General features: G+C 41.5%; 1 protein-coding gene across 1 annotated transcript in view; it reads left to right on the forward strand.

Annotated features, from left to right (window-relative positions):
- Window positions 1-21,330, forward strand: part of UBXN4 (UBX domain protein 4) — a 60,777-nt gene extending 39,447 nt beyond the window's left edge. The window contains exons 9-13 of the mRNA XM_029605390.1: window positions 113-240; window positions 1,504-1,606; window positions 3,497-3,628; window positions 17,416-17,624; window positions 20,632-21,330. Coding sequence (XP_029461250.1) covers window positions 113-240; window positions 1,504-1,606; window positions 3,497-3,628; window positions 17,416-17,624; window positions 20,632-20,767 — 708 coding nt within the window. The 3' untranslated portion in view covers window positions 20,768-21,330. The remainder of the gene's footprint in view (window positions 1-112; window positions 241-1,503; window positions 1,607-3,496; window positions 3,629-17,415; window positions 17,625-20,631) is intronic.
- The last annotated feature ends 635 nt before the right edge of the window (window positions 21,331-21,965 follow it).

Raw genomic sequence — 21,965 nt, forward strand, 5'->3', positions numbered from 1 at the left:
TGATGTGAAAGGATTTAGGGTGGCAGGGGAGAAACATTATAGCTAGACTACTTTAATATTTCTTCATAAGCAGTTCGTACACAAAGTAATGCTTATGTGCTTATCGTTAAAGGATCGTGCTGAAAGAGCTGCTCGTTTTGCAAAGTCGCAGGAAGAAGCTGAAGCTTTGAAAGCAGCAGCTCTGCAGGCACAGCAGGCTGAGATGGAAGCCAGAAAAGAAGCTGCTCAGAAAGAAAGAAGGTACAGTAGTACCCTTTAAAATAAGAGGGTGGTAACTTTCCATGAAGTAGCAGAGATGATATATTGCCGATGATAAAGATGCAGATCCCTTGGTTTAAGGCTGGAAACTCATTGTGATGCCATTATGCTAAATGCATCTATCAGTTCCTGTATCTATAGGACTCTTATTTTATTTAGCTGGTGGCACTGTGTAAGAATATGGAGTTTTAAATGTAACATAAAATCGAATTTATGCTTCCTTGCTACAGTAAACTTCTGCTTGATCATTTCAGTGGCTGCTCTTGTTCATGTAATTGTTTAATGATAATACTTATAAACTGTGCACTGAGAAAATCTGATAACCTAAATAAATGCTTACAAGTTAATTTCCCACAGATTTTCCCTTTAATTTTTAATTTTGGCCTTAGTTATAGGCACTATAACTCTCTACCAGAGAGAGAACGTTTAAGCATAAAGTAAACAAAGAAGCAAATAAGTTTCCTGAAGTTGCAAGTTTGTCTCCTATTGAGCTGAGCCTTGGAAGAATGTAGGAAATATGTAGCTAAACCAAATCCAATGCTCAGAGTGCGTTTCTTAAATGTACCTGGGATTTATGCTGTACTTTCTCACCAACAGTCTGGTATCCACTATGCATGAACATCTTTTCAGAGTTAATGAAGTGACATCAGCTCAACATGTGAAATGTAATGCCATCAACAGTCTTTAGCCAGCTCATCTTTTATAGTTTGTTGTCTTCTGTAAGCAAATATTGCATTACATAGACACTGTTCACTTGGCAGCATCTTCTAAAATATTATAAATTTTGTTTACGCTGTCTTGATAAAATGATCATCGGGTATTGGAAGCCATCGTTATTATCCTTGATGTCAGTAGTTTGTCAGTTTCTTTAGCTCATAAGTAACCAACATTCATTTGGTACCACATGATAGTGAGACTTGCCAGCTTTGCTCCATTCGGTAAGATTACTTCTGTCTTCATAAAATAATTTAACACATCTTAGAGAGGGCTTCTAGGAACATCACTAGTACAAGTGATCCTAGCATTTTACAGTAGGATTTATTAATTATGACTCGGTGTCCCATATGGTAAATTCAGTTGCAGAAGATTTTTTCAATTTGAAATATGTTATTGGAAATAACAGAAAAGGTATTGAAAATTAAGCCCTTGAAACTACATCTTTTCTCAAAATGTTTTTGCTTTTTTAGCGATTCAAGTTGTAAAGTGTTTGGGGCTGTGATATAAAGTATGAAATGTCTTTTGCAGTGCAATAGCCAGAATTCAGTTCCGCCTTCCAGATGGGTCGTCTTTTACTAACCAGTTTCCATCAGAATCGCCATTAGAAGAAGCTAGACAATTTGCTGCAAAGGTATATACATTTTTGGAGTGGAATTTGGTTATGAGGGATAGTAATATTACGAATCATCATCTGGTTGTCTGTCTGAAAGAGTTTTTTTTACTAAGGGCACGGCGTGAAGAAGCATAGTTGTCCTGTAATCAGCCAAACTACACAGTGATATATGCAGGGATGGGGAAACTTGATTTCTGGCATCATGCGGTATCAGTTTGGGATTGTTATTCCCTGTACATACCCGGATCAGTCCAGACTGTGGGTTATGTCTCCCTTCCAGCAGATGGAGACAAAGAAAATCTTGAAGGGCACCCTGTCTTAACCCGGTGTACCACCTGCATCTCTTCAGTATTTCTCTGACTCCAGCAGATGGAGATGGTGCAAACCCTGCAGTCTTGCTTGATTTTAGGGTTGGGACTATATCCCTTTAAAAAAAAAAAAAAAAAAAAGAGATTTGGCTTCTTGTACTTTACAACAAATCAAGCTTAAAAAATAAATAAAAGTTGAGAAATCCTCCCGGGGGGGGGGTGTATCTAGTGAGCCGCCCCCCCCCTGGTAGAAGGCTGAGGAACTGGAGTTGGTTACCCTGCGGGGCTCCTAGAAGATAAGGTGCAGGAGAAGATTACTGGTGGTCCGGTCCCTCTTCTCCCCTTGCTGCCCAGCCCAATTAAAAAAAACCAAAAAACAAACAAACAAAAAAAAAGAGCAGCCTGTTGCTAATTTTTTCTTCTTTGGCTGTGCAATTCATTTCGAGGCAGTTTTTTTTCGCTGACTGCAGTATCCTCGGGCTCCCTGCCATTTCTTCTTTCTCTGCTGCGTCTTTTCAGCTCACCCTTCGGTGCCTCGATGCCGTGGCCATCTTGCTGCATTGCCTGCGGGTAGTCTTCTTCCAGACTCTCCCGTGCAGGCCTTTGTTCTCAGTGCCTCTCCGGAGGTGAAGGCAGCTCTCTACATGTGGCAGGCAGCTCGCCTAAGCTCCGAGGTGCTTTAAAAAAAACTCAGCACCTCGGGAGGCTAGGACCGATCCATTCCCCCTCAGTGCGGGAACGGTGGCCATCTTGAATACATTTGCAGCAGCAGAAGCCAGGGCAAGGGAGTTACCTCCAGATGTATTCCTGGTCCCTACCAGTCCTGGGGATCCTTCTGACCAGGATGTTTCTGAGGGTGAGCCCGATCCTCTGGACTTTGTGCTTCTTATGCACAAAGCCTTTTTGGCCTCTCAGACTCAGCAAAGCGGTACTTCGCGTTTGAGTCGTTAAATTGTTCATCCTTATCCTACCAGACCAGTCCAGAGGCTAGGCTTTCCTCCACTACAACTATTTTGCTGACATTGCCCTATACAGGGTACCATGCTGCAGGAGCTCTTCAGTATTTCCCTATCTCTAGCTAGTTGTTCCTGGGGAGTCTGCTCCTATAGATGATGCACTGACCTTGTGTAGGAACGAGCAGAGGGATCGGTGGCTTCTGGGTGGCTTGATCCTGTGTTGGGGGGTAGGCTCTGATAGTCTGGTTTCCTATACCCCCACCCCTAGGAAGAAGAAGAACTCACTTTGGATTGTCGGAAAGTGGAGGGGTTTTTGTTTTTTTTTGTGATGGTCACAGCTAAATAGAATTTGGGAAAACTAAATATGTTGGTCTTAAAACTTGCTTTCTTTTGGACAAATTTTCAAAATGCTGTCTGAGTTTTCTGTGGTGTTAACCTTTCTTTATAGGGATAGTATATAGATACAAATCTCCTTTTTGATTCATACATATGTCTATATGTAATCATTTAAATGATTGTTTTCCCAGAAAGATAGCTAAGATAGAATGCAACTAATTTAAAATGTGCATATTATGTTTGTTTTTTTTGTAAGTAATCCTAACTAGTGTAGTAAAAAATGTTGTGGTTTTGTTGTGTATCTACAGACTGTTGGCAACACCTATGGCAACTTTACGCTGGCTACAATGTTCCCCAGAAGAGAGTTTACCAAGGATGACTATAGAAAGACGTTACTGACCTTAGAGCTTGCACCAAGTGCTTCAGTAGTATTGTTGCCAGTATGTATATTTATTTTTTCTAAGAATATATTTCTGACTAATTAGATTTGTAATTTTTTTTTTTTTAGTTTATTACATTTTACTAGCACAGAATATTTTATGTTAAAATGAAATAGGACTCTGTTGCAAAGCACCGACAGGGATATCACCATCCTCCGCCTCCAGGATATACCATTCTTCCTTCCTCCTCCTCTGGGTTTGAACATACTGACAGCCTGGGTAGAAAGTGGCACTAAGACAGTGGTGGCATGGCCTCTTCTCCTTCCTGCCTGTGTAGCCTGGGGGACAGTGTGGGGTGGCCCACATGGAAAGGAGAGGCCATGCTGTTAAAATTAGGAGGACAAGGAGCAGCAGCATCCTCTGACTTGCACAGGATCTGAATAAATAGGAGAAGCAGCACTGGCTGGGAGTAGGAAGAGGAGCAATGTGGCTAAAGGAACGGGATAAGCTGCTGGTAATCAAAGCAGGAGGCAGGACTATGTCAGCCCCAGTGGTCCCATCAGCTGCAGGAGTTGGAGGAGAAGAAGGCTGTTGCTGCCACTTGAGCTTCTGAGGAGGAATTGAACATGCATGTAAGTGAAAATGAGTGTGGAGAAAGTTTGTGAGCTAATCCCCAACAATCTCAAGGTATCTGGAACAGGGGATTTTTTTTATCCCTATTAGTTTTAATTATTGGGTGTTTTTCTACTGTTTGAAATATTTTATTGGCAGTTGGAAAATTTTTGAATCTTTAATGATTGGATGTTTTGTTCAGCTGCTTTGAAATGTTTGGTTTTATTAGTATGGCTTTACCACTATTGATTTCATATATACATTTTTTTTAATGAGACATGGTAATGCTTCTATTTTTTTTTGCATTGGGCTCAGTATACAGTCTGGCTTTAGGTTTCCAGTTCAGTTTTTGTCAGCATGTTTCTATTTATACTTTTATAATCTCTTTATTCTCTATTTGGTGAGGGTCCATCTGTGTTCTGCATGTGTGGCTGAGGTGAGGTATTCTGCTAGCTTGTAGTTTCTGCGTAGGGATCTGTAGCAGCCTGGCTTGTTCTGTTTTCCTAATGGGAGGTGTATTGGTGTGTTAGAGCCTGGTGCACTACTTGCAGCATTTCTGTCTCATAGGTAGGTTTGTTATTGTTTGAGTGCTGGCAGTTAGTGCTGTTGTATGGGAGACTTACTATATTGTAATTGTGATTTTGGAGTTTTTTTGTGCCCTTTCTGAAGGCAAAGCCAATACCCAGCCCATAGGCCTGATGATATATGGGTTCCAAGTGTCTCTTGCGGTGTTTTCTATATAATCCCACATTACAACAGCTTGTTCAGAGAGAGGAGTCTCCTCTTTCCTTTTCATTCTTAACAATAAAAGTAATATTTAGGCTTTTTTAAAATTCAACCGGTCATTATAGTGAGCAATGTCTGTCAGGTATGTCATGGCAGAAAACATTTGAGAGCCCCTGCTCTACCATACTCATTTTTGGTATATCTATGTGCATTCTCGATTTTATCATAGCTTTTGAAAGCTTATTGAAATTTGAAAGTTAATTTGAGACAGAATTTGATTACTGCTGTATGTTGTCTCCTTTATAACATATTTAAAAATGTGTGCAGCATTTATAACTGATTGAAAAATTGCTTGATATCAAAATGTTTCTTCAGAAACCCAGTTCAGCAATCTTACATACTGCCTTGGGCAGGTTTAGCTTGCTTATGAACAGTCAGATCCGTCATGCTCATCTTAATGAAGTACAAAAATTCGTACTGTCTCTATGTGAACTTGACTGAGACTGAAATTCTGAAAGGAAGTAGCTCAGAGAAATACATTTTTAAAAAGTTTAATGTGTATAGTGCCTTGTAAAAGTCTTCATACCCTTGTACATTTTGCAAATTCTGCTGCCTAAAAAATATAAATCAAAATGCATTAAATTGGTGTTTGTTTCACTGATGTATACTCAGAACCCCTATTTTCCTGTGAAACTGCAGCTGCAGGAAGGGTAGCAGAATCCAGCCCTACCTGCAGAACTGGCCAGTTAGTGTGGAATTGCCATGGGAGACCTAGGGCCGAGCCAGATTGGGTAAAAAAGCAGTGGTGATGCCATTACCTCCCACCCTCTACTGCCAGTCAATTCCCCCACACCCCTCTGCAGATTGGGCAGCAGGAGCAGTGGCAACCTGTTGGGCTGCATCTTCTTCCTTTGCTGCCTGGGTCTGACTGCTGCAAGCATCTCAGAGATGGTGTCATTCCTTCTTAGGGATCCTAGCTGTATCAGCAAATATAGGAATGGGGTGGGGAGGGGGAATATAGGGAAGGGATACGGAGAGGAGTTAGAGGCGAGAGGGAGTGTGACAAGGGAAGTTGGGGGAAAGAAGGGGATGGGAGGGGAGGGTACGAGTGACGGAGATGGTGGAATAGAGAGAGGTGAAGAAGAAAATAGTGTCGTTGAATGTCTGAGGCTTGAACATACTGGTTAAGAGGCAGATGATACTGAAAGAGTTGAGACAAAGAGCAGATATCACTTTCATCCAAGAGTCACTTTTAAGGAAACAAGATGAAAATTTAAGACCCACATATTAATTTCCAACAGTAATAATAAGAAACAAAGATAAGTAGGGATCTTGTTTTATGTTTCCATAATTGATGTACAGAAGCATCAAAATGGCAGATTTATTCCTTAATGATAATATTGAGAGAATGCCAGTTACACTGGTGAATATGTATGCTCCCAGTCAGGACCAGAGTCCCTTTTTGAACATTAGCAGGATTTGTTAAAGACCCCTTGATTTTAAGGGCAATTTCAGTCTGACACTCCACCTCTCATTAGATAATTCTAAATTATCCTCAACATCCCACAAGGAACATAGAAGGAAGCTGTTACACCTGATGGAAACATTTGGACTTGTAGATATCTGGAGAACCTTAAATCATAATTGCAGGGGCTGAACTTACTACTCTAAACCTAAACCAAATTCCATCTATTCTCTCATTGGCATGCTGTTTTGTTCATTGGCATTGTTGGGCAAGATTTCTTATACATATATAAGAACATAAGAAACTGCCATACTGGGTCAGACCAAAGGTCCATCAAGCCCAGCATCCTGTTTCCAACAGTGGCCAAACTAGGCTACAAGTGCCTGGCAATACCCAGACACTATGTAGATCCCATGCTACTGATGCCAGTAATAGCAAAGGCTATTCCCTAAGTCAACTTGATTGATAGCAGTTAATGGACGTCTCCTCCAAGAACTTATCCAAATCTTTTTTAAACCCAGCTACACCAACTGCACTATCCACATCCTCTGGCAACAAATTCCAGAGCTTAATTGTGCGTTGAGTGACAGAACATTTTCTCCGATTAATTTTAAATGTGCTACTTGCTAACTTCATGTAGTTCCCCCTAGTCCTTCTATTATCCAGAAGAGTAAATAACCAATTCACATCTACCCGTTCTAGACATCACATGATTTTAAAGACCTCTATTATATCCCCCCTCAGCCGTCTCTTCTCCAAGCTGAACAGCCCTAACCTCTAAAGCCGTTCCTCATAGGGGAGCTGTTCCATCCCCTTTATCATTTTAATCACTCTTCTCTATACCTTCTCCAGTGCAACTGTATTTTGTTTGAGATGTGGTGACCATAACTGTACACAGTACTCAAGGTGTGGTCTCACCATGGAGCAATACAGAGGCATTATGACATTTTCTGTTTTATTTATCATTTCCTTCCTAATAATTCCTAACATTCTGTTTTGCTTTTTTGACTGCCACAGCACACTGACCTGGCTATTTCAATGTATTGTCCACTATGATGCCTAGATCTTTTTCCTGGATGGTACTTCTAATATGGGACCTAACACCATGAACTACAGCATGGCTTATTTTTTCCTTATATGCAGCACCTTGCACTTGTCCACATTAAATTCAATCTGCCATTTGGAAGCCCAGTCTTCCAGTCTCGCAAGGTCTCCTGCAATTTATCACAATCCGCTTGTGATATAACTACTGTGAATAATTTTGTATCATCTGCAAATGATAACCTCACTCGTCGTATTCCTTTCCAGATCATTTTAAATATATTGAAAAGCACCGGTCCAAGTACATATTCCTGAGGCACTCCACTGTTTACCCTTTTCCATTGAGAAAATTGACCATTTAATCCTACTGTCTGTTTCCTGTCTTTTAACCAGTTTGTAATCCACGAAAGAACATTGCCTCCTATCCCATGATTTTTTTGTTTTCTTAGAAGCCTCTCATGAGGGACTTTGTCAAACGCCTTCTGAAAATCCAAATACACTATATCTACTGGCTCACCTTTATCCACATGCTTATTAACCCCTTCAAAAAAATGAAGCAGATTTGTGAGGCAAGACTTGCCGTGGGTAAATTCATGTTGACTGTGTTCTATTAGGCCATGTCTTTCTTATATGCCCTGTGATTTTGATCTTTAGAATAGTTTCCACTATTTTTCCCGGCACTGAAGTGAAGCTCACTGGTCTATAGTTTCCAGAATTGCGCCTGGAGCCCTCGTTAAATATTGGGGTTACATTGGCCACCCTCCAGTCTTCAGGTACAATGGATGATTTTAATGATATGTTACAAATTTTAACTAATAGATCTGAAATTTCATTTTTTAGTTCCTTCAGAACTCAAACTATCAGGTCCAGGTGATTTGCTACTCTTTAGTTTGTCAATCTGGCCTACAGATTCACAGTGATTTGGTTCAGTTTATCTGATTCATTACCCTTGAAAATCATCTCCGGAATCGGTATCTCCACAACATCCTCATTAGTAAACACAGAAGCAAAGAATTAATTTAGTCGTTTGGCCTTATCTTCCCTAAGAGCCCCTTTAACCCCTCGATCATCTAACTGTCCAATTGACTTCCTCACAGGTTTCTTGCTTCGAATATATTTTTTAAAGTTTATATTATGAGTTTTTGCCTCTGTTGCCAACTTCATTTCAAATTTTCTCTTAGCCTGTCTTATCAATGTTTTACACTTATCTTGACAATGCTTATGCTTTTTCCTATTTTCTTCAGATGGATCCTTCTTTCAATCTTTGAAGGATGTTTTCTTGGCTAAAATAGCCTCTTTCACCTCACCTTTTAACCATGCCTGTAATCGTTTTGCCTGCCTTCCACCTTTCTTAATGCGTGGAATAAATTTTTTCACTGCGCTTCTAAGATTGTATTTTTAAACAATGTCCCTGCCTGTTGAACACTTTTAATCTTTGCAGCTGCACTTTTCAGTTTTATTTCTAATTAATTTCATCATTTTATCAGTTTCCCTTTTGAAAATTTAGTGTTAGAGCTGTAGATTTATTTATTGTCCTCCTTTCAGTTATTACTTCAAATTTGATCGTTATGATCACTATTGCCCCATCATGTTACCTCTCTCACCAAATCCTGCGTTCCACTAAGAATTAAATCTAAAATAGCTCCCTCTCTCATTGGTTCCTGAACCAATTGCTCCATGAAGCAGTTGTTTATTCCATTCAAGAACTTTGTCTCTAGCATGTCCTAATATTACATTTACCCAGTCAATATTGGGATAATTGAGATCTCCCATTATTACTGCACTGCCAAATTGGTTAGCTTCCCTGATTTCTCTTAGCATTTCATCATCTGTCTGACCATTTTATCCTATCACTATAATCTTACCCAACACACATTGGATTTCTACCCATATAGATTCTACTGAGCATTTAGTCTCTTGTATGATCTTTATCCTGTTGGATGGACTCTATACTCTCCCAGACATAAAGTGCCACATCCCCACCAAGTTGATCCTCCCTATCATTGTGATATAGTCTGTACCCTGATATAGCACTGTCCCATTGTTTATCCTCCTTTCACCAGGTCTCTGAGATGCCAATTATGTCTATCTCATCATTTTACTGCTATACACTCTTAACTCTCTCTCATCTTACTTCTTAGACTTCTGGCATTGGCATCCAGACATTTCAAAGTGCGTTTTTGTTTGTATTAACAACCTGCTTTTCAGTTGATAAGGATAATTTGGAAATCTTTAGCTCAGGTGATTTTTTACATATAGGCACATGGATTATGTTTGCTTTTATTGGAACCTCTCTGTTGGGATGCCCTAACTCTCCTGTTTCATTAGTATTCTTCAAAGATACATTCCTCTGAACCATGCACTGCTGAGTGACTGTCTGCTTTCCCCCTTGTTCTAGTTTAAAAGCTGCTCTATCTCCTTTTTAAAAGCTAGTTCCAGCAGCCTGGTTCCACTCTGGTTAAGATGGAACCCATCCTTTCAGAAAAGTCTTTCCCTTCCCCAAAAGGCTCCCTAGTTCCTTACAAAACTGAATCCCTGTTCCCTCCACCATCATCTCATCTACGCATTGAGACTCCGGAGCTCTGCCTGCCTTTGGGGACCTGCACGTGGAATAGGGAGCATTTCAGAAAATGCCACCCTGGAGGTTCTGGATTTCAGCTTTCTACCTAAAATCCTAAATTTGGCTTCCAGAACGTCTCTTCCACATTTTCCTACGTCATCTGTACCCACATGTACCACGACAGCCAGCTCCTCCCCAGCACTCTGTGTCTGGACAATTCATGCTCCAATAGGAATAGAGTTTCTAAATTTCTGCCAATTTGTACCTCAAACACTGGAGATTGAATGAAGTATTACTAAGAGAGGATAAGTTATGTAAGAATATAGGGAATATCATTAAGGAATATCTGTCTACTAATGATACCAGAGAAGTGAATCTGGCAATATTATGGGATGGGTTAAAATGTGTGCTTTGAGGAAATTGGTCATGTGGGTTTCACAAGAGAGAGGAAAAACCAGAAGGCAGAGAAGAATTTGAGGACTTCTATAGTAACATTGGAAAAGACGCACAAGGAGCAGGGTTTCCCAAAAACACTGGGACAGTTAGAGCAGTTGAGATTGAAATCCTTAATGAATGATCGCATTAACTTTCAAGTGTTAACAGTGAAACAAACATTATGTGGCTAGCAATAAGCCTCTAAATTACTAGCTCACAAATTGAAAAGAAGGCAGGCACAAGCTCAGGTACAATGCATAGAGGATAAGGAGAGGCAATCATTGTTTGACACCCACCAGATTATGAGAAGGTTCCGGGAATTTTATAAGGCCCTATACACAAAGATGGGAGTGTTCAGGATGAGGAGATTGATGCTTACTTAGAAAGATGTACAGCTGCCTAGCTTGACATTGGTCAGCAGGTTGTTCTTGATACATAAAGAACAGAATTTGAGATCTATTCAGCCATCAAAGGATTAAAACCTGATAAAGCACCGGGTTTAGATGGGTACATGTGTTTCTATAAGCAGTTTGGAAATCTACTGATTGGTCCTCTGAGGATGATGATTAATAGCTTTATGAGGGAGGGGGACTCTCTCTCCCTGGCAGGAGAATATCAGTCCTCCCAAAGAAACGTAGAGATAAGTTCATGTGGGTCGTATAGATCCATAACACTACTCAGATGTGAAGTTATTAGCAAAAATACTAGTGGCTAGATTGGCTAAAGTTATACTGCAGTTGATCCATGAAGGATCAGTTCTGGTTTCATTATAAGTGCTCAATCTGATATGGGCTGTCAGGGAGACTGATCAGGCCTCTGTTACTAGCTATCAATGCTAAAAATGTATTCAGTAGGGTCTATTGGAAATTTATGTATGAAGCACTAAAGAAAGTGGGGATTGGTTGTCACTTTTACACCTGGGTAAAGAAACTACATGATACCCTGTGAGCATACATTAAAATTAATGGGACATACTCAGAAGCATTCACCCTGGAAAGAGGAACTCAGCAAGGATACCTCTTGTCTCCACTTTTGTTTGCATTAGCAATGGAACCCCTCACGGAAAGGATTAGAGGCTATAAGGATAAATGGAGAATTCAGTTGGGACAAATGGAAAACAAAATTTCTCGGTTTGCAGATGACATGTCAATTATGTTAACGACCCTATTGTTTTCTTGCCTCTTTTTAGTGGCAGAATTACATAGATATGGGAGAATGTGTTAACATAAGCAAATCTGAAATTCTAATTCCTGTTCATACCCCAGATCAGTCTAGACAAGTAGGTTTTGCATCCCTACCAGTAGACGGAGGCTTAGAAAAAAACTTTGAGACACTGCTACATAACTGAGAGTGCCTCCTGCAGTCCCTCAGCATTTCTCTGTCTCCAGCAGATGATAGAGGTTCAAAAACCTGCAGTCTGAAGTTATAAAAAAAAAAAGAAGAAAGGAGAAGTATTTGAAGAAGAGTATCTCCTCAAGGTGTTGGTTGCCTTCGTAGGCCGTCTCTCAGGTAGAGCTGGGCGAGCGGGGGATTGGTTATCCCTGGCAGTCTTGACCTCAAGACTGCCAATGGGGCAGGAATCGCCTGGGTATCAAAGCACTGTGGGGGGGATCCTGCTGAAGAAGAGATCAGCTGGAATGGCAGTCAAACAGAATCTTTTTCAGCAGATGTTGTCCTTCAACTCCACAAGGTGTATTTAGTCAAGCGGGGGGCAGGAGGAAAGCGACAGCTGCCCTGGAAGTTTTCGCACCTACTAAGAGGCGCAAAGGGATGTCTCTAGGGGGTGCTCTTCCATCTCCTGGGCTTTGGAGGAGGTTCAGGAGAGGTCGAGGAATTTTTCTATGGGTTCCGAAGGGGGGGGGGGGATCCTTGGGGGACTGCTGATGGAGATTCTGCAGAGGATTCTGATGATGATCTGATGACTCCTTTTCCGGATGCTGGGAGCTGTCAGTCTGATCCTGATGAGTTATCTGTGTCTTGAGTATTCCTCATCTTCTGAAGAGCTGGGGAATTGGATAATGAAGGGGGTGAACCCAGTCCTGAATGGGCTATGGAGTCCCCCGAAACCCTTTCCTTTGCCTAAGAACATAAAGAAGCTGGTGATCCATGAGTGGATCTATCCAGAATCATGTCTTAAGGTCAGTAAGGCAATTGCAAAGTTGTATCCATTGCCTGAAGAGACTCTGGAACTCTTACGGATGCCGAAGGTGGATGCTTCAGTTTCAGCAGGAGCCAAGAAGACTGCCATTCCAATGGGGGTTGGCTGCCTTGAAGGAGGCTCAAGATCAGGAATTTGGAGATTCAGTTGAGTTCTCAGCTTTGACTGCGAGCAGCCATTTGTAGTAGCCTCACGCAGTGGATCTCTCTGCGCTAGGTGCAGAAGGCACAGGTGAAGGAGTTGAGATCTTCAAGGCCAAACGCATCCAGTTGGAAGTGGGGTGGCCTATGGGGCAGATGCGCTGGACAAGTTGTACAGGACTTCCACCAGTAATATGGTGTCGGAGGTGGTGATGCGGAGACTCGTATGGCTGCATAATTGGCCAGCTGATGTGTGGTCCAAGTCACAGCTTTGCAGTTTTCCTTTCAAGGGAGAGTTACTGGAAGATAAAAAGCCCGGCAAGAAGACTTTTCCACCTCTGTCTCGTTTTCGGGATGCAAGGAGATTTCATTCCAATGGGAGCTCTTTGACTTCATCCTAACATCAAAGTGCGGGAAGGCAGCAGTCCTTTCGAGGAGCGCGTAGACCTTCTTGGGATAATTCCGGATTAGGAACCGGAGGAGGTAGGGCCTCATAAGGAGGCCAGGCTGGTCCACTTTTCTGTCTATGCCGTCAGGAGAAGATTAGTCTGCTTTACCAAGGAGTGGACCAGGATTACAAAAGACCAATGGGTTCTGGAGGTGATAAGAGATGGCTATGCCTTAGAATTTGCATGTTCAGCCTGAGAGGCATATGTAGTTTCTCATGGTCCAATGTGGTTTCCCATGGCCCATACCACTTCAGGTTGGAGGCAGTGCAAGAGACATTGCAGCAATTGTGCAGTCTAGATGACAAAGTACCGGTTCCCCTGCTGGAGCAGGGTATCAGAAGATATTCAGTCTATTTCTTGGATCTAAAGGAGGAGGCTACCTTATGGCCCATTGTGCATCAGGGGTTAAAAAAAAAAAGGCCAAAGTGGCACTGCAAGTGCCGCATTTTCACATGGAGACATGGCGGGCAGTCATAGCAACTGTTCGTAAAGGGGAGTATCGGGCATCATTAGATTTGATGGGAGCATATCTACAAATCCACATAAGTCCAGATCATCAGAAGTTTTCTGTGATTAATGGTGCTGGGGCAGGATCATTAGATTGAGACTGCTGGTTGGCTTGGCTCTGGTGCAGCAGACCTTCACAAAGGTGTGATGGTAGTGGGGGCTGTGGCGCTCAGAAGGGAAGACTTTCTGGTTCACCCATACTTGGACAATTGGCTCATTTGGGCAATGTCTGAGTTGGTGTCATTGCTCTGTTCTCTGAGTCATGAGACTGTTGAGGTCTCTGGGCTAGGTAGTGAACCTGGTTGCTTCCCAGTTGCTGGAGTATCTGAGGGCATTTATTGATACCAGAGTAGGAAGGGTGTTTCTTAGCTCAGTGAGGGAAACCAAGCTGTAGTTGCAGGTGCAATAGCTGATTGGGCTTCTGGTACCCAGAGTCTGGGTTTATTTACAGGTCCTGGGTTCTCTGGCTTCTACTCTGCAGTTAGTACCATGGGCATTTTCCTGATGTGGACTATGCAGAGGTCCCTTTTGTCCTGATGGAATTTGCGGTTGGAGGAGCTTTACCTTGGGGGGGGGGGGGGGGGGGGGTGCAGGTCCAGTTTCTCTTGATGGCTGTCGCATCCCAAGCTGGAGAATCTGGACTAGATGGTGGTGACCTTAGATGTCAGCCTCAAGGGTTGGGGAGTGGTTTGTCAAGCACGAAAGGCTCCAGGTCGGTGGTCAGTATGGGAAACATCCTGGTCTATCAGTTGCTTTGAAACAAGAGCAGTTGGCAGGGTGTTGCTTTCATTTATTCCACAGGTGCCAGGATGGACAGTGATAATATTTTCAGACAATATGACAGTGACGTATATCAACCACCAAGGCAAGACGAAGAGTCACGGAGTGGCTCAGGAGTTCCACGAATTATTTGTCCAGTTACCTGGTGGGGTTGGCAGTGTCACATGTGGCCAGAGTGGACATTGTGCAGATGGACTTTATCAGCGATTAGAAGGGGCGATTCAAAGGGGCGTGGGATAAACACTGTGGATCCATAAAGTCTAGAGGATGTGAATGAAGAGAAGAGGCAAAGGGGTGGCTTGCTTGCGGGAATGATGGCTACTACCTGGAGATTAATATCCTTATTCAATAAACATACACACAGTTAATGCGACTCCAGCATTGCTCTATGCTTCAACGGCAAGAGGAAATGTGGAAAAAAGGATTTGCATCCACAAAAAAGCAGGGGAGTAGCTTGCTTGTTACGGCAGTTACTACCCCAAACCAAATAAGCCTGATACTTCACTTTCAATGCACATCCAGCATAGCTTTCTGCTTCAACGGCAGGGAGAATGAAGAAAAGATGATTTATATTCAGCATCAACCAACAAGGAATGAATTACATAATCTGGGTAAACAAATAAGCATGGGTATAGCTTGCTTGTTATGGCGGTTACTACCCCGAATCAATTAAGCACGATACCTCACTTGGAATATGTATCCAGCACAGCTCACTGCTTCAATGACAGGGGGAATGAAGTAAAGAGGATTTATATTCAGACAACCAACAAGGACTGAATTGCAATGGCAGGGTAAAGAAACGGGAGTAGCTTGCTTATTACGGCGGTTACTACCCCAAACCAATTAGCTAGATACTTCACTTAGATGCTGCTCCAGCACTGCTGTTTGCATCGATGGTGGGGGTGGAAGGGAATTGGAACCAAAAAGTTACCAATAAGGGCCCTGACCTCAGCGGTCAGAGTAACAAATACGTATGAAAACAAATAGGTGTGAAAGCTTGCTGGGCAGACTGGATGGGTTGTTTGGCCGCCTTCTGCCGTCACTTCTATGTTTCTATGTTAGATCTGACGGTATGGGAATTTGTTCGCAGAGGCTATGGATCTCTTTTAGGACAGCAGGGGATGTCCAAGTTGGATCTGATGGCTTCATGACTCAGTGCCAAGGTGAGTTGGTTCTTCAGTCAGGAGAGAGAGAGTAGGTCCAAAGGTTCAGCATGTTGATTCATTTGTGGTCAGCAGACATGCTTCTATATGTGTTTCTTCCGTGGCCCTTCGTCGGCTGAGTCTCGGGTTGCATAGAGCGACATCCGAGAAGGGTGGTGCTGGTAGTGCCGAAGTTGCTGTGTCGTCCGTGGTGTGTTGATCGGACACATCTTGCAAGGATGGACCCATCGGATTAGGGCATCTGCAAGGGTTACTTTGTCAAAGGCCCATCTTCTCGCATCCAGTGGATTGCCTTTGTCTCGTGGCTTGGCCTTTGAGAAGCGGCAATTGCACTTGGAAATGACACTCAGAAGCGGTTATTGCTACGATTCTGTAGGCCAGAAGGCCTTCCATGTCTCTAGCTTGTGCTCGTGTTTGGAAAGTATTTGAGTCATGGTGTCTGGAGAAAGGTCTTGATCCTCTACAGGTAGAGGTATCTCGGATCTTAGCCTTCTTGCAGGCAGGTTTTGTCCAAGGGGTTGACATATATTTGCTTCGAGTGTAGGTAGCAGATTTAGGATGTTTTAGTGGTAGACTTCAGGGGAGGCCTTTGGTGTCGTACCCAGGCGTGATTTGTTTTTCTAAAGGGGGCGAAGCATTTGCATCCTTCAGTACAGTGGGTTTGTTTGTCTTGGAACCTCCCTTTTGAACCTCTGAGGCAAGTCTCCTTGAGGGATCTCACTCTGAAAGCAGTGTTCTAGGTGCCCTTCTGTTCGGCAGGCTCTGTCTTGCAAGGATTCTTTCCTGCGTATTTCGGGCGACATCTCTTTTGCCAAAGGTCATTTCCTCCTTTCTTCTGATCCAGACAGTAGAACTTTTCTCTTCTTGTCATTTGGCGGAGATGCCACATGCGAGAGAACTGCACTTGTTGGAGGTTCATCAGATTCTGTTGTGTTATCTTAGGGTCACTAACGGGTTTCAGCGATCTGATCATCTTTTTTTTGTTTTGTTTACGTGGGCAAAAGAAATACCTGAAAGCCTCTAAGGCTTCAGTGTCACGATTGCTAAAAAGGCAATCTTTTTGGCGTATATTTGTAAGGATTGAACCATTCCGGAAGGGTTGGGTGCACATTCTACTGCAGCGCAGGTAGTTTCCGGGACGGGGTATTAGAGAGTATCTCTACTGGGCAGCGACATGGTCTTGTCACACTTTTAACCAGCATTACCGATTTGGAGGTGCAGGCCCCAGAGGAGGCTACTTTTGGGGAAAGTGTGTTGTGAGCTGGTCTTTTGGGTTCCCGCCCAGTGTAGGGGAGCTTGGGTATATCCCACTTGTCTATACTGATCTGGGGTATGAACAGGAAAGGAAAATTGGTTCTTACCTGCTAATTTTCGTTCCTGAAATATCCCAGATCAGTCCAGAATCCCATCCGCTTATCTCTGAAAGACCAGATTGTATCTGAATATAGATAGTGCGGATTTCTGTTTTATGCGGTTTACCTTCCTTTGGTTGAAGGTTTTCAAAATTCTTTGGATGGAAAGGCTCCAGTTCAAGGAGTACAACCTGGTTCCTGCTTGCCTTAGAACAAGGAGCTAAATTATTGTGGCCGGGTGGTTATCTTGGCTTGGATACAGTTCAATACTGAGGGACTGCAGGTGGCACTTTCGGTTATATAGCAGTGTTTCAAACTTTTTTTTCTCTAACTCCATCTGCTGGTAGGGATGCAAAATCCACTTGTCTGGACTGATCTGTGGTGTTTCATGAATGAACGGACATAATGTGTGTGTTTGGGTTTTTTTAATTTAACCACCATCTATTTCTTTGCAACTAGGCAGGAAGACCTCCTAGGACTGTAATGCAATCCTCTGATGCAGGAATCTTGGCACTGTTGGGCACGATATTCTATCCCTTCTTAGCAGTTTGGAGGATACTTAGCAACTTCTTATTTGCCAGTCCTTATCCCACACAGAATATGACAAGAGCAACAAATCAGCAAGAAAATCCCCATCCTTCAGCATCCAGCCCCTCGGAACCAAAAAGGTAAGCAGTTGTGACATGTTGTGGTATTTTGCAATGGAGCTTACTAGAGCATTTGTTGTAATTGTTTGAATAATTAAACTTTGTATGTTAGAATGCTTAATAAAAGATACTTGATTTAATGTACAGTTGCTGCATAGACTACATGTTATATATGCAACCTCTGCATAGAGAAAACCACAGCCATGATACAATATTCATATTCTGTTCTTTATGCAGATGTTCTGTAGTTACTGTTGAATACATTGAGATTTTTTTTCAGTATTATTGACATGAAACCTTTGTGTTCACATGAAAAACACATGTTTGAAGATGTGATTAGATGTGATTATAGTGCAAGACTTTGAGGATAAGAACATCTAATAGTCATTCTGATAGTTCATGTGTGATATACCTGGTCATAAAGAATTTCTCCCAAGCTATGCAGCGTTTTCAAAAGTTCAGGTGCCACTAAGGGATGTATTCAGTTCTCTTCTAAGAACATAAGAACATAAGAAAATGCCATACTGGGTCAGACCAAGGGTCCATCCAGCCCAGCATCCTGTTTCCAACAGTGGCCAATCCAGGCCATAAGAACCTGACATTCTATTCAGATGTTATCTTTGTATAGTTAGACCTGTGTAAAAAGCTGCTACTTTTTCCTGGACATTATAACATTCAAGAAATGTTCCACCTGCAGGTACAAGAATTCCCTTAGCCATCATGATATTTATTATATTTGATTTAGAGGAGGTCATGACGTGTTGGGATGTAGGATGATACTTCAAGTTGCTGAGACCCACATGGTATAGTGCAATGTCTACTTTGCTGAAAAGCTGGACTCTACTCCTTGTTCAAAGAACCTAAGGCCATGAAAAAATCATGACAATCAAGCCCTTTTCAAGTAGTCCTCGGATATTTTGATCCCTCAGTGCAAGGCTAGAGCTCAAAAGACGTGCTTTGCTGCAAGAAGTTGAGCACATGGATTGATGCTTAGGGACATGGAAGCACCAACCAAGATATTTCTGGATACTTGAATTAGAGTGCTGGGACATAGTATCCAGTCCTTATGCTCTGAAATATTTGCACTGGCAGAGCCACCCCACCTCCCTGGTTTGAGCTCAATCCACCATCAACCCCTATTGGAATAATTCCAGTTTTAGCTGAATTTTTTTTTGCCTTAATCTTCTTTCATCTATTCAGCTGGCCCTGAGGTAGCTCCCCAAGCACTGTCAGTGGAAAGATGCCAAACTTCTTGCCAAGGTGCTATGCTGTTTGCTGAGACGAGCATATATTTGTGAGCATATGTAGTAGTTTGGCCTTGGCAGAACCTGCTGATATATTGCTATCCACACCATTCCCTGAATCGAAACCTCAGTAGCCAGTTTCATGTCAAAATGCCAGCAATGAGATTTGTATGGCTGTAAGGTGGACTTCAGTCCACAATTTTACCAATGCTAGTGTCTGGAGTGCGGGCACTGTCTTTTGTTAGAATTGTGTTTGGCTTGGTGGTTGTTCGTAGGAGATCCTCGATGCCAATTTTCTGCATCCCCGAAGCCCTTTTATTTTGCATATCCTGTGTATAATAGGTAATTATTTACTAAATATTGTGTTGTGATACTCTCACACCTGTCCACCTACCCTTTCTTGAGGAATTTATTTGCCTTATGGCTTAATTTCTTCAAAAGTGGGGAAGGAGCAGAGGATGGTTGAAACATCAGTAAGTTCAGGAGCATATGCCAGGTTATATGACCCATTAACATTATTCTATTTGAATGCTCTTTTGGGAGAATGATAATTATAGGTAAGTAGTGTTACCCTTTTCAACCCTTTATCTGCATGTACTATATAGTAGAAAGTCCCCAGTTTGTGATCAAACCAGTACCTTTAAACCCATCACTTTTAAGAATTGTCTAAATTCTTATTGTTGACTAGATTCTTCTTTTCAAGAGTCTTTTGTTACTGCATGCTTTTGCTCTACTGACTTCCAGAGTAAATGATTATTTATTTATTTATTTAACATTTTTATATACCGACATTCATGAAAAAATATCATATATCGGTTTACAAGGAACAAAGAAATAACATAACATTAACTGGTGGAAGTTTAAAGTTACAATAAAACAGGGGTATGTAACTGGGAAGGAAGAGCATAGAGGGGGACAGATAACTCATGAACTAATTACAACGAGGAAGAAGTAAGTGCAAGAGAGTTATGTTCTTATCTAGATGTGGCTGATGCTATGTGTCTATTGTTAGCCCTGGTTGGGGAAGGCTTGACTGAACAGCCACGTCTTAAGATTTTTTTTTGAAAGTCTGTAGGCAGGGTTATATTAATTAATTAGATTAATATGCTTTATAACAATCATTGTATTGTCAACTGAAGTAAATTGAAATCTATACTGTTCAGAAGTGATCATGTAAATATACCAACTCTGAATACATGTTTTTGGGTTTTTTGTATTATTTATTTATTTAAACTTTTTGTATACCGACATTCGTTTAGAAAACATCACATCGGTTTCCATAGAACAAAAAATAGCCAACAGGGCTTTACATAGAAACTGAATAAAGTAACTAGAGAGGGTAGGGGGAGAAGGGGAGGGGGTAAGGGCTTTACAAGGAAAATATTAGTAGAACTGGGAAGGGGGGGGGGGGTAGAGGGATAAGGGAAACCAAGGAAATGCTGTACAAGTAGATTCTAGGCAAAAACATAGTTAAATGCAAATATAGCTTATGTACAATAATAATACAATGGGAGGAGTTAAGATTATGACTGCTGGTGTGGGCTATGTTACTTGTGTTGCTTGATTTTGGTCAGTCCTTAGGTTTTCAGACTGTTACATAGTGCATACTTTTAAGAAATATGAAATCCCCCCTTTTGAGAAGAGGGTAAATGAAGGTTTAAGTGTTTACTCAGCTTTATCCAGCAGTTGTCTTTGGATATACAGTATCATAAAAACAATCACAAAATATAATAGTGCATTGAAACATAGTAATTTTTCACCTGAACTTTTATTTATATATCTAGAGAAACGGTCAGGAAGAGAATGCCAGAAAAACGTGGAGAGGAATTCAAAAAAGAAGGGAAAATATATAGATTGAGGACTCAGGATGATGAAGATGAAAACAACACTTGGAATGGGAACTCGACTCAACAAATGTAGTTTCTTACAAGTAATGGATGTGCAATAACACTCTCTTCTTTGATTAATTTAACTAAATTTCTGCAGGATGGGGTGGGGGAAGCAGATCTTGCATCTTACTCCCTGATCTACAAATATCATTAATTCCTGTTATGATATGAGAGTTAATGTTGCCCAGCCCAGAAAAGGTCAAGACATAATCTGCTGTACCTGATTACTGTGACATGGTATGGTACCAGTTGCTGTACTAGAAATGCTTGGAATTAAAGAGAAGCTTCATCTACAGGAAGTCTCTCGTTTCATCATCTCATACACTCAGCCATACACTTTTTAAAAAATGTTTGGAATATTTTGCTACATAAATCAGGGGCCTAGGCTTACTGTAAATTTGTTGCTTTGGGCAATTGGAGATTAAGGAACTTTTTATGTTTGAGGATCAGGAGCATTATCGTTAGCAAAATCAGAAAGCTAATTTATATATAACTTTGGTTTTTTTCTCATTGCTTCTGCAGCTACAAGCAGCATCTTGTAGGTTTTCATCCCTTGATCGTAGAGCTCTCAATAAAAAAATGTTTTTCAACAAACTTTTGTTTTGACTTATTTCTTTATGTAGAAATTAAAAACTATTATAAAAGAAAAAAAGTAAGTTTAGAGTTGGCTGTAATTTTGTGCATGTTTGTTATTGTGTCTTAGTTATTAGAGAGCAGTTTTCTGATACTGACAGTTTGTTCCCTAGTTAGTCTGGTAAGTCAAGGTTTGAAGGGAAATAAGGACTTGCATGCCTGGAAACCACTTCACTGTGCAACACTGAAGTAATAACATGACAGGAAAATGATTTGATTCGTAACTTTTCTGAGAATTTCAGTGAAAGGGATATTTTGATACCTACAGTATATGAATGTCGTTTTGAAGTGCCTGAAAAGTGGAATATAAATCAAAAGGAAGAAAATGGGAGCAAAAAAGGGCTCTTCCTTTTCATCTAGTCTGACCAGTCCAGATGAATGGGATATCTGTGGAAAGCCAGACAATACAGCCACATACCTGTGTGGTGTCGTCTGTCAGTGCCAAGTCAGATACTGCTCTCTCCTAGCTCAGGGTTTTTTTATTTTAACCAGGTCTTGCCTGAGCAGGTGGTGTCCTTCCCATATGAACTGCTTCAGTCTGATTTTATCTGCTTCATGGGCATTTTGGTTATTAGCTGTCACCTTCCTATCACTAT

This window comes from Rhinatrema bivittatum, chromosome 6, assembly GCF_901001135.1.
Source record: "Rhinatrema bivittatum chromosome 6, aRhiBiv1.1, whole genome shotgun sequence".
In the NCBI taxonomy this organism is placed as follows: Eukaryota; Metazoa; Chordata; class Amphibia; order Gymnophiona; family Rhinatrematidae; genus Rhinatrema; species Rhinatrema bivittatum.